This window comes from Catharus ustulatus, chromosome 5 (assembly GCF_009819885.2).
Source record: "Catharus ustulatus isolate bCatUst1 chromosome 5, bCatUst1.pri.v2, whole genome shotgun sequence".
In the NCBI taxonomy this organism is placed as follows: Eukaryota; Metazoa; Chordata; class Aves; order Passeriformes; family Turdidae; genus Catharus; species Catharus ustulatus.
This window is the reverse complement of record NC_046225.1, coordinates 45,375,981-45,388,519: the sequence shown is the minus strand read 5'-3', so window position 1 is coordinate 45,388,519 and position 12,539 is coordinate 45,375,981. Positions and strand designations below refer to the sequence as shown.

The following is a 12,539-nucleotide window of genomic DNA, read 5'->3' as shown; positions in this document are numbered from 1 at the left end:
CCGAACCCGGAACTGCGCCTTATAGTCTGGTGCGCCTTATATAATATATAAAGTTCTGAAATTTGCCAACCCAGAAGTGGGAGCCCCGGCACCGCAGGAGCCCTGTGCCGCAGCAGCCCTGGCGCCACGGGAACCCTGGGCTCGGGGCTCCTGCAGTGCCAGGGCTGCCACGGCTCGGGGCGGCCGCGGCTCCCACTTCCGAATTGGCTCGGGGTGGGCATGGCTCCTGTGGCACGGGGCTCCCGTGGTGCCGGGGGCGCTGCAGTGTGGGGCTCCCGAAGCGCGGGGGCGGCACAAGGCTCCCGTGGCACCGGGGCGGCACAGGCTGGCAGGATCGCAGTGCAGCTTGCACTTATGGCATCGCAGTGCAGCTCGGAGCGCCGGGGTGGCATGGGCTGGCAGGATTGCGGTGTGGCTTGTGCTTACGGCATCGCTGCACAACTCAGGCTGATGGCATCCCAGCGCAGCTTGGAGCACCGGGGCGGCACGGGCTGGAGGGATCGCAGCGCAGCTCACGCTTACGGCATCGCTGTGCAACTTGGGCTGGGCTGGTGGGATTGCGTTGCAGCTTGCGCTTACAGCATCAGTGCACGACTCAGGCTGACAGCATCGCAGCGCGGCTTGGAGCGCCGGGATGCAACGGGTTGGTGGGATCGTGGCGTAGCTCACACTTACGGCATCACGGCACAGCCCGGGCGCAGGGGGAAGGAACCAACGGTGGCTGCAGCCTGGGCGCAGGCGCGGGGGGAAAAGCCGGCGCTGGCCACAGTGGGCGTTCCGCAAGCAAAGCTGCGCCAACCAGGCGAGAGTGCCTGGGCCCGCGGCTGCCGAGCAGGGGAAACTGGGAGCCACGGCCACACGGTGGGAGCCAGGAGCTGCGAGCCGTGCCAGCCGGTGCCGGGGGTGGGTGGGAGTGCCAGGGCCCGTGGCACGGGGAGGGCACCTGGGGCCGCGTTTAAAGGCTACGCCAATCTGTGAAAAACGTTTGCAAATTGAGCATCTGCCAGTATTTGTTGCATGCAGCGCAGCTCCTCGCTGCAAAAAAAAAAGTGCGCCTTATAGTCCGATCAACCTTATATAATGTACAAAATCACGAAATTTGTCGACTCCCGGAGGTGCACCTTATAATCCGGTGCGCCTTATAGTCGTGAAATTACTGTAATTTATTTTCTGATTTCAAAAGAAATGGGAGAAATAATTAATGTGATTCTAAATAAATGCCAGTGATTGGTCACATAAAAAAAAAAAAATTAAGGAAATGCAGAAATTGACCACTCAAAGTTAGGGCTTCTGAGTTTACAATAACTATATGGTTTTATGTTGAAAACAGTGCACCATAAACCAGACATCTCTAAATTGTTGGTAGGATAGGTCCATAGGTAGCACCTATTGTTGGTCCATTGGTAGCACCTCTCTACTTGTCTGGGATTACGCTGAAGTACTCAGTTATGGTGAACATAGGTTTTATCATTTCTTTAGAAATGAACATTTTAAATTTTGTGGTTAGTGGTGCAGACAAGCTTTCTGAAGAATATATGAGGCCTTAATTTTCTACTGAACAAGTACATATGATTAATACAATAAAACATTTATAAGAATTGAATCAGATGTTGGAAAACATATTTGCGTAAAAGACATAAATTTTATCTTCATATATTTTTATAGTTGAGCTTATAAATAAATACAGTGAGTACACATGAGAAAAAGCCCAGTGCCTTATTGAAAAAGAGTGAAATACAAAGAATGAAACAGACATGGAATGTATTTAAGTGGCAGAGCCCAATTTATTTGAAGTAAAGATACCCTGGTTTCCCATGTGTGGTTTCTTAATTGATTTAAATAAACTATGCTAATCTTAAGAAAAGAAATATGGAAGAAACTCTCTTGAACTGAACTTCCTTCAATTCTCCTTTTCAGAGAAGTGAGATCTGAGATCTGGGGGATTTGTTCTGGTGACATGGCTTAAGCAGAACAGGTGTCTGCTCAAAATCCAAATTTATTTTGGAAGGCAACGCCACTTGTAAATTGTGGCATGCTGGTCATTTTTTTGTATTCTGTTATTAAATGTACACCTCCTTGTATGTGCTAATTTTTAATAAGCATCTCCTCCAGTTGAAGGAACAAACCAGCAAACATTGTATTAATTAACAAAAGGAAAAAAATAGAGGAAGAAAAAGAATAAAAAACAAGGATCTTTCATGTTTCAATTTAACAGAATGTGGTGGAATAGATTGACAAGTTTGTTCTAAAAGAAAAAACGGCTTCCATTACAATAGCTAAATGGGAGGAAATTGAAGCAAGAGACTTTGTCTTTCAGAAACTGATGCTAAAAATGAAATAAAATAAGCATGTAAAGTGGAAAACAAGGACAATATTTAACTATGGATATTGTGTCTTTCTTTCTAACTATGTTTTTATAGTCCTCTTTATGTCCTGCTATGTATTTGTTGTCTGTCATGATCCTTGGCTAAAATTTCTCCTTATTCTTTTTCTGTTAGCAGACTTGGTGAATAAAAGAAAGAAAGTAGAATTTTCAAACATGAGATATACTGTCCCCTACCTATGATTGTATTTAACAGATTTGTATAGCTTAAACTGGAGTGCAACTCTGCTTCATTAGGTGTCAGTGATCCTTCAAAAATTGTATCAGAACCCTTAAGTCAGAATGTTAGATCTGAAGTGAAAAAGACTAAAATAGACAGTTAGATAGATTTTTGTGTAATAAAAGTAAATATGAAAATAGAAGTTGATTCAGTGATACTGCAGCTGTGATAGAATTGCCCCCAAAACATACATTTGACATCTTTACTCACCTTGCTTGAATATGATGTATCATATCCTGTGTGCCTGAAAAAAGGAGGCGGTTTGAAAGTTGCCCATTTGAACTACCCCAACATTTGCAAAATATGTATCCATCAATTACAGGCAGCTATCACAGGATTGGTAGCTATTCAGTTTTACAAATAAAGAGACTTTGAGGAGCTTTGTTTAGGGATCATGTGTTATGTGATTCTTGAGGATAACAGCATATGTAGTGAAGAGTTGAAAAATATTTAATTTTTCAGATAAAAGCTGTGTTGTTTTTGTAAATTAATTTCATGGTGTTTGTGCTTTCCTCTTCGCTTATGTCATAGGGATGAGGTCAGGGAATAGAAGGATTGTGTTGCCTTGTTACTGGAGATCTTGTTTTTGCTGCCTTCAGCAGTCAATCTCATTATCCTGTTTCAAACAATGTTCCTATGAAAGTACTCCTATACCCTTTTTGCATTCACTTATTTTCACTCACTGGTATCCTATAGCACTCTTTCTGAACAAAAGGTCCATTTCCAGAAGTTTAGCAAGGGCTTTAATAATGCATGCAACAGAATCCTACTCCTTTTGCCTCTGTGGCAGGGGAAATACATCCAAGGATGCCTTGCTTTTTACTGATCTTTTTTGGTTTTTCAGTTACTGCCACTCTTGCCTCCTGCTTGATGGCTTGTCACTTCACTTTTCACAAGGGATTTTCTTTCTACTTCTCTCTGTTCATTTAGCTTTTTTTCTTTGCATTGTTCTGAGTTGCAAACTGTGTAGTACTCTATCCTATCATGACTCTTTCCTTGTTGGCATATGTTACAGTTACTTGTTACTAGGTTTGCAAAAATAATTTCAAAAATTTAACAGGGTCTGTAAATTTATCCCATACTCAAAAACAGGTATTGTGATACACAAGATGTTCTAGTCTGTATTTGCCTTGTAAGAAATTCCAGAGCTCAGTAGTCAATTTTGGAAATTAATTAAATGTTTTTTATAGATGTGTTTGCTAATTAATTACTAAACATTTAATTATTTTATTTCAATGTTTTTATACCCCTGCAGTAAGGTGTACTGATCCATTTGTCTTAGTCATCTGCCTTCTCTGAAATAAAGATATCCTGAAATTTGGTTTGGAAAATTTCCTTGCAAAATTTATCACACACACTTTATGTTTCACACTCCAATCCTTGTGGAGCTCTGTGTAGGTGCCATTATATTATCAAGTTTTACCAGATTTCTGGTAGCTAAAAGTGCGCCTTTGAAAGGACTGCCACAATTGTGTCTGTATGCCAAGGTGTTTGGTTCTGAAAAGACCACGTTCTAGATCAGTAAGTTTCTCAGATCAGGATTTATTCTTTGTCCATCCCACTTAGAGGAAAACAAATCCTACATGTGACAGTATGATATTTTTCACATGCAGTTTTTTAACAGCTGCAGTTCTAGTATACACCTAGATGATACCATAGTTAATACTGCTCTGTCTTGCTAAACACTGTGAGACTTTTTTCTGATGGTTTGGGAACGTTAATTGGTGTTACTATAAATAAAAATACCTAAATAAAACAGATACTTTCAAAGAAAGATAAGTACAATTCAGTTCTTACTCTGAAGACTTTACAAAAATAAATATGTTTAAGAATCTTTATGTTTGAAATCTTGTATTTGAGGTTTTCTCAGAAGTCATGTTTAAAGCTCTTCGTGTGGAGATAGTTGTGAAAGGGGTATTTTACAAGACCTGAAGGTATTCTTTGAACAGACTTGAAAAGAAAGGGTACTTGATAAATTACTCTTGAGTAGTAGTTGGTTGCTGCTGAAGGGGAATGTTTCACCCCCACCAGGTGTTTCTACCCCTCCCTTGTGCCAGCAGGAGTAAGAACTGATCAGGTTGGAAACTAATATGAAAAAAGGATTGATCCAGCTGACTACATAACCACACAGATACTAATTAGAACCTGACAAGAAAGAATGTGCCTTGAGGTGGTGAAAAAGGGTGGAACTTCCTCTTTTATTATTGGGCAGATTGGCTAAATAGGATGTTCTTAGTATTGTGCTCCTAAGTAGGATTGTTACCCTTATTTTGTAGAATAGAATTGTTACTCTTATTTTTTCCTTTCTGTGTGGTGGTTTAAGTCACACAAGGAACAAAAAAAAAGGCATGAGTATGAACAGTATGAATAAAGCATCATTGAAACTCTAATATTTCAGTAAAGAACTGCATTTTAATACTGTTTGTAACGTTCCTTATTGTTATGCATGTGAAAACAGGCTGAACACTAAATATGAACAAAATGGTTTGGTTTTTAGCTCCAAGAGATCTTCAGGAAAAAAAATGAGAAGAGAGAAAAAAGAGGAGATGAAGAAAAACGTGCAATGCTAGTAAGTAAAATCAGAAAAGTTGCATCTGGTAGGTTTTTTTTGCCTTTTTTGATGTAGGACAAAATTTGTGTATATATATTTCACTGATCCCTTTTTTTAAACACTAAATTCATGTTGCTAAAAGAATATGCATAACTTTATATGTAGAAAAAAAGCAATATTTAGCCTAAATTGCAGTTACTGGGAAAAAAAATAGAGTAAGTGGTTTATATGAAAGAAAAGACTGTGTTTAAATACTGTAGTATATGTTATGACAGTAGCATTGATTCCATTTGGAGTTTAGAAATTTAGGGAAAAGTGAATAGTAATGACCCAGTGTCTGTAATGATAGGAAGTGTTACTGTCTATAGCAGTGAGAGATCTCAGTGGAAGACCAAGTTATACACTTGCTTTCAGAACTAACTGAAGCTGTTCAAGTAGACCTACTGATCCTGGTGCTTGTTATCCACCTAGTAGTTTTAAAATAGATTATGAAATGTTACAACTGAACTTGGATCTTATATTCAAATTTAATTTCTCATTAAATAATGATTACGACTTATGCAAAATTCATTCATCTGAATAGGTTTTTTTTTTAATATTGGGTATTCATATAATGCCAAATTTGCATTTAATGAAAATAAATAAAAAAGGTAAGTCAGAAATAAATAAGTCTATGGTGATTTGTCTGAGGAATGGCAGCAGTAACAGGTACTTCTTTAATGGTTGGAAAAATAAATATCAGGGAAAAATAAAACATGTTCATTTGCAATTTGTGTATTTATGGAAAAATTCCTTGTTAAAAAAACCATTTTGACATATCAGCAGAGCTTCTCAGTGTCCATTATATTTTTGCCAACATCAATGCTCAGTCTCAGTTCTTTGTCCCTGAAACCACAGCAAGTATGATTTTCAAGAATTAATACTTTTTAACCCTTCCCTGAGAAAAAAAAAGGAGGATTTTCTTCCCACCCTGAGGCACCTATCCTGCTCAACTTTTCAAAACTGTAGGTCAGTTGTTGAATCTCTCATGGACTGTTTATTTTGAACAAAGGAAACTTCTACCTAAAGGGAGAGCTTTTGGAAAACTTAAACATCACAAAATGGCACATAAGTCCTGAGGGTAATCTCTAAAAATCTGCACTTTTGAAAATTTGAAGAGTAAGACTGGAAATAAACCGTTTTTTTTCTTCACTGTCATTTTCAAAACAAATAAACAAACAAAAAGACTAATGATATGTGAAGTAAAGGTTTGCTTGTCTTAACCTATTCTGTTGTCTTTTTTCCCCCCTTCTTTTGTCTTCATTCTGACATGTGATTCTTGGCTTGGCCCATTTTTGCTGTATGTCAGCGTCTTCAACTTTATGGATATCATACTCCTACTAACAGTGTATGTACTCTAATTATTTTCAATTGATGCAGTCTTCACCAGTGAGATGAAATAATATGCGATAAGAAAATTTATTGGTTTTATATTTTTCATGAAGTAAATTATTTCTGCTAATCAGTAAAAATGTGAGGAATCCTGACTTGCATAAAAGATTGTTGCATGCATGCTGAACATGCAAGCCTATCAGGAAGGAAATGTTGCTCTTTATATAAAATGGAGGAAACGGTATTTTTAAGGGAAAGTACAAAATACATTTCAATAAACTGTAGATATATATTTTAACTATGTGTAATGTGTGTAAATTTAGTCATCCTGCATGAGTCATTTGATCCATTTCTTTGTTTCCTTGGGTACAGTGTGAATAATTAGTCAATTAATCCACTTCTTGGTTGCCCCAAAAAGAAACCTGAAGAGAGCTTTCCTATTTTTATGCTTCACCTACAGAACAAATACATAAGAACTTTCAATGCTGAACTAGGAAAAGATTTTACAGAAAATATTCCCTGTATTAATTAGCTGACAGTAACCTTCCTTTGAATCATTTTTGAGGGATGAAAAGGAGAAGCAACAAGAGACCTTCTGAGGTTTTTGATGTCTTCGTCATGACCTGATTAATTTCTGTATCATGGCAGAATTAAAACAGTTTTTAAAAAACAGTCTGATTTGATGTTTAAATAGAAGAATTCATCTTGTAGTATTATTTTAATATTCCAAAGGAAGGGATGGAATCCAGGAGAATTAGATGACTAGTGAAATTCCAATCTTAAAATTTGTTTCTTGATACAACTATTCACAGAAATGCGCAGATTTATTTATTGTGAAGTTGTCACCTACAATTTGAGCACTATGCAGGAAGAAAGTCTGTTAAATTAAAATGTGCAGTTGACATGATGTGCATAATGCAGTGATGTGAGAAAAATGAAGTAGAATATTCAAGGCCTTATGACTCAATAGGTTTCAGATCAGGCTTTACTGTAGTGAAACTAGCTGGGCAGTGATTGCTGTATTCCCATACTTTCCCCTGTTTCAAACTGAAACTAAACTGGTTAGGCATTCTACTTAAATCATTTTCAGCTTCAGTAAAAAAATCTTCTGGATTCCAGCCATGTCCAAGCATTTTATCAAGATAATACCCAGGTGTGTCCCATATTTTTTGCCCTCCTAGTATCTGAATTGAGATCTCCATGCAAAGGAGACTCAAGTATATAGGAGTTCAATAAATCCCTCATCTCTGAAGAGTGATATTTTGGGTTTCTATTTCTTCTACTGGAACAAGAAGTAGCAGCCTTTTATTTCCCTTGATGTCTTGAAGAGTTGAATGCTGTTGTCTGAGGCTTACCCTGCTCTCTGTTAGCTCTGTAGCAGGGAAAGCCTGAGATCTCAGCATGAACAAGGGTAAAAGATAAAAAAGAGGGTCTTTTCTCCCTGGGGATACCGAGGTTTATTTCTTCTTGGTTTCCAGAAGGCAAAGAGGACGAGCCCAGAGGACAGGAGGGTTTTCTAGGGTCAGGGAAATGGATGGGGGGAAGGTTGAAGATACCCAGGTTCCAAGGAGATGCAACCCTAAAATGTCTGGGATAATGCAATGTGCTGTCTGATTCATGAGACCCTTCTCCTCACTTCATCTTACAAATCAGTTGATTTTTTTTTATGTCTTGAGATCTATAGACCATAAAAGGGATATGATGATGTTTTAAATGAGTTAAATATTTTAGTATTTTCATTTCATAGGTTAATTCTTTCAAGTCATGTTCTGGTGCATACTGCATTTATGTCTAAGACTGCTTTGGCATGTACTGCATGAGTGCTTTCAGTGGCCAAATGCCAACCAGAACATGATAACTATGATGTGATGCATGTAAAGGAAATAAAATGTGCACACCCAGAAGTACTAACTGACTAAAGTAATTCCAATAAGAGAACAAATTCAGTGAATACTTAAAACAGGTAATCATAGACTTGTATGCATGGAAGAATGTGATGTTCATTCGCATGGCATAAAAGTTTGATCATCAGACATGAATAGTGTTTTCCTGATAAGTTACAGTTCAAATTGAACTTATTAGGCTTGTTTTTTGTCTTTGTTGGTGCAATGATGTAATAATAAATGTTAGATAAAATTATTTTATATAACTAGTTGTATGGTGATATTTTTATTTTAACCAATGAAAAATTAATATCATAAGTATATAAATTAATGTTTTCTGGAAAAACAGAATTTATGGAAAAAACAGTGGCAAAATGCTGACTTTAAATGTCCATTTTGACATGTACTTTTAGTAAATATTTTCGCTTCCACTTATTTTGTTTGGGAAGATGGAGTCTGGTGATACTTTTGGTGCAGCCAAGGGCATTAAGCAAATAGCTGTAATAGACCAGTGTTCCTTTCATTTACAGTTTCATGTAACTGGTTAAAATGTCATTGTTTAGAAGCAAGAGATTGTCGTTCTATTGTTTTTTGTTTTTCAAACAATTGTGCTTCTTGAAACTGCAGGTTCTTAAAACAGAAGGAGAGGACCTTCTCCCCAGAAGCTATTGGGATACTTTGAGACGTAGCACAAGCCAAGCACTCTTTTCAGACCTTGCGGAGGTATAAAACAACCTCTCTGGTCTCTGTTGTATAAACAGACTGCAATTTTATTTATTCTGTTCTGATTGCTTTCTTACTATGCACCTTGTTTCTTCTTTTCCTTTTAATTACTTTTTTTGTTTTATATTTGAAAGTTCTCAGATCAAGAGATCTCAGATCATTTGGTTCTATGCAATAATTGTAGGTTGTCATTTCCAAGAAAACGCACAGTTACCTTTTGAAAGAGTTGGAAGATGAAGTCCTCATCAGTTCTTACTATACAAAGCATTTTCTAACACTAATAGTCATGGCATTTCAAAGTTAGAGAAGCAACTTGGGAAAACCTTTGTCATTTAGGTGTAGTCCAGTAAAATGATAACTTTATTAAGAGTTGGAGCCCTTTAAGTTTTTCATCTTTATGTCCTTAATATGCTTTTTATGTATGTTGTCAGAGCTAATCTTCACAAAAAATATAATGCAAAGATTGTTTTATTTGTTGGAGAAAACCAGGAGTATGTTAAGGTAACCAAATCGGTCCATTTTTTAAAAATATTACACAATCATTGTGGAAGTCTAGAAATACCACTGAGCTGTCAAATTAATTCCTGTAATGCTTTCAATTCTAATAATTCTTGTTTCATGATCTGCTTCTAGATAATTGAGTAAGATATTTCTTTGTATTTATCATTTCAGAGGGTCAGAAAACTGGATAATTTATACTTTTCTGTGCCCCACATAGTGAGAGTGATTGCTCTGCTGGTACTGGCATTAAAGAACATACAGCAAGTCCCCACTGAGTCTGGTCTCAGAGTTCCATGTTTCCTAAGCAGGATCATAATGAGAAAAGAACAAGGAACCAAAACTGACCTCCAGAGAAAAACAGACTTTTCCCCTCGTTTGGAAGCAATGTGTGCTTCACATTGAAACTAATTAGTGTTTTGTCCCTGCTGTTCCTCTGCAGAAGCTATTGAATAACCTGAAGGACTTATTACTAATTTCCAGGCTAAATTTACTCATAGTCCCTTTATATCAATCTGTTGTTCATAAATTTTCATAGTACTTTTTCTTCTTTAGTGTTAATCTTCTTACTCATGGTTGCATTTAAAAATGCGGTGATAGCCCTGTGTTAAATTTATTTGAATTTTAATTATGGGCCAAACAAAATAAGGCATTTGATTTTTCTTTTAAGGTAGAATGTATATTTCCTAGGTATCAAATCAGCCTTTTCTGTATTTCTCTCGGCTTGTGTTCATTTGCCCTTGAACAAAGCAAAATGTAGTGTTACAGAAATGAGTTTTATAACAGTATTTATAGCAATATCCATAGTAGTAACATATACATAGTAATCTTGCAGGAAGGTAATATACCCACTCTATCTTCCCTTGCTTCTACATTGATGAGCTTCTGTATTGTTAATCCAGTTATTAATCCTAAATTATCCCACCAAATTTTAAAATCCAGAATATCAGTGCTCTTACCTAGTCAGATAAGGAGACATAGAGAGGAGAGAAGGCTTCTCATTTCACAGATTATTCAAGAAGATTGGGACATTGGGTTTTCTGAGTGAAATGTCATCTTATGTACAGTTAGCTGGCATGAATTCAGTCCCAAGTATAGCTGGACTGAAATTTGATAATCTCTACACGTTTAATTTGCAGAGAGAGAGTTTTTTTAATATCTGATGCCTTCGATTAATATCTGTAACTATAATGTAATTGAAGCTTAATAGCAGCTATAGTCAGTAGTGATTTAAGTTCTCTGTAAAGTGTAAAAAACCACTATCTCCTCACTTGTAAATAATTTTATTAAGAAAAATCATGTTCTGCATTTTCTCCACTGACAATTTCCCACTTCTCACTGTAATTATCTTTATCTTGCTTGGTTTGGGCCAGCTGGCTTTCATCCATATTCTTATCTCTCCCAGGTAGTCTTGCATCTGAATAATATTATAGCTATTTGTAATAAGAAAGTGGAATAAAGCAAGGTGACACTGGGTCTGTGTTGTTTCATAGGCTTTTGAGAAGTCTATATGTAAGTTGAAAAGGAGAGTAAATAATGTTTGTTGGTATGGGAATCAAAAGATCTCTTCAGAGAGTAAAGTTATTGTTCACAACTAGTTTTTTTCTAGGACAGTGTATAATGTACTGTTTCTATTCTTACTAATTTAGCAATTCCACTGTACTATTAGAACATAGGAATTATCACTAAATTCAATTTTGAGGTTTATTCTTAAATTACTAAGTGAAACTGGAAATCAATAGGTTAGTTATCACTGTGGAAAATCAAGAGTTTGCAGTAAGAAAGGCCTTACTAAATCAAATCATAATATACATAATTATTGGAAGATGTTGGTAAAAGTGGAACCAATATTCATAAGCATTACCTACTTTCAGTCAAACCTTGTTAATCAAGAACTTGAAATTAATTTTGAAGAATAGAAAATAAATAGACTTTATGCACTTTAGGTTAGGAAATAAGAAAGAAAGATATTGCCAATTGCCAAGATATTGCCATTATGCAGCAAGTCAATAAGTCAAACACTTGTCTTCAGTCTGTCTCTTTACCTCTATTTGTTTTCCGGTTAGTGTAAAGAGAAATGAGAAGGATTTTATTCTTATTTAAACAGCTGCAAAACATATGTGATCAAAATTGAGGCTCATATTTGTTTGTATACATGGAAACAGGTGAGGTAATTTAACTTCCACTGTTCTAAAATAAAAATAATATTATAATGAAAAATAAATAATAGCTTTCAATTATTAAGGCTTCTGGTTTTATCCTTTACCACATAAAAGAGAGAATTTATTTGATGCTGTCAGTGCAGAAGGAGCACAGGAATAATTTTCAGTTGCCTGCAGTTCTTCAGAGACGCATATTGGGTTGAGTTTCTGCAGTGAGGTTTTTGTTTGGGGTTTTCTCATTTAGTGAGGCCAACCAAGTGGGAATTGTGAAAAGACTTACATATTGTATTTTTTTTAAACTGTTCTTTAGATATGGGTGAATGCAACCTAAGTCTAACATTTTGAAATGTTTTTGCAAGATGAAAGGCTGTAATTTAACATTTGATATCTTTTCAGTGTACTTGAGGGAAAATGTTTGAATGTGCTTAGGGATTTAATTGCTTAAAAGACATAAGAAATCAGGGTATCTGCATTTCAGTATATTGTGTCCTGCAGTGGAGGATAACAACATTAAAAGACAAATAGTGATTACTTTTCTGAATTAGTTTGCTCACTTGAAGAGCAGAGCTGTCTTAATTGAAGGGCATGAAATATCTCTACTTCTATATACACTATGTCATTTTATTTCACCCTGGAGAAGAATATGAGAATAAAGAGTAAGCTAGAGTACATGAAATACAATCTTGAGAATCCTGAACTGATTATACTAAAGGACAGAAAAGTCTCTCTCATTTCTTTAGATTGGATG

General features: G+C 36.4%; 1 protein-coding gene across 3 annotated transcripts in view; it reads left to right on the top strand.

Moving 5' to 3' along the window:
* The window catches only part of MICU3 (mitochondrial calcium uptake family member 3), a 62,926-nt gene that overhangs the window by 26,032 nt on the left and 24,355 nt on the right, over positions 1-12,539 (top strand). For all 3 annotated transcript variants that reach the window (XM_033059742.1, XM_033059744.2, XM_042779254.1), the window contains exons 7-9: positions 5,101-5,172; positions 6,503-6,541; positions 9,036-9,131. In XM_033059742.1, the coding sequence (XP_032915633.1) occupies positions 5,101-5,172; positions 6,503-6,541; positions 9,036-9,131 (207 nt within the window). The remainder of the gene's footprint in view (positions 1-5,100; positions 5,173-6,502; positions 6,542-9,035; positions 9,132-12,539) is intronic.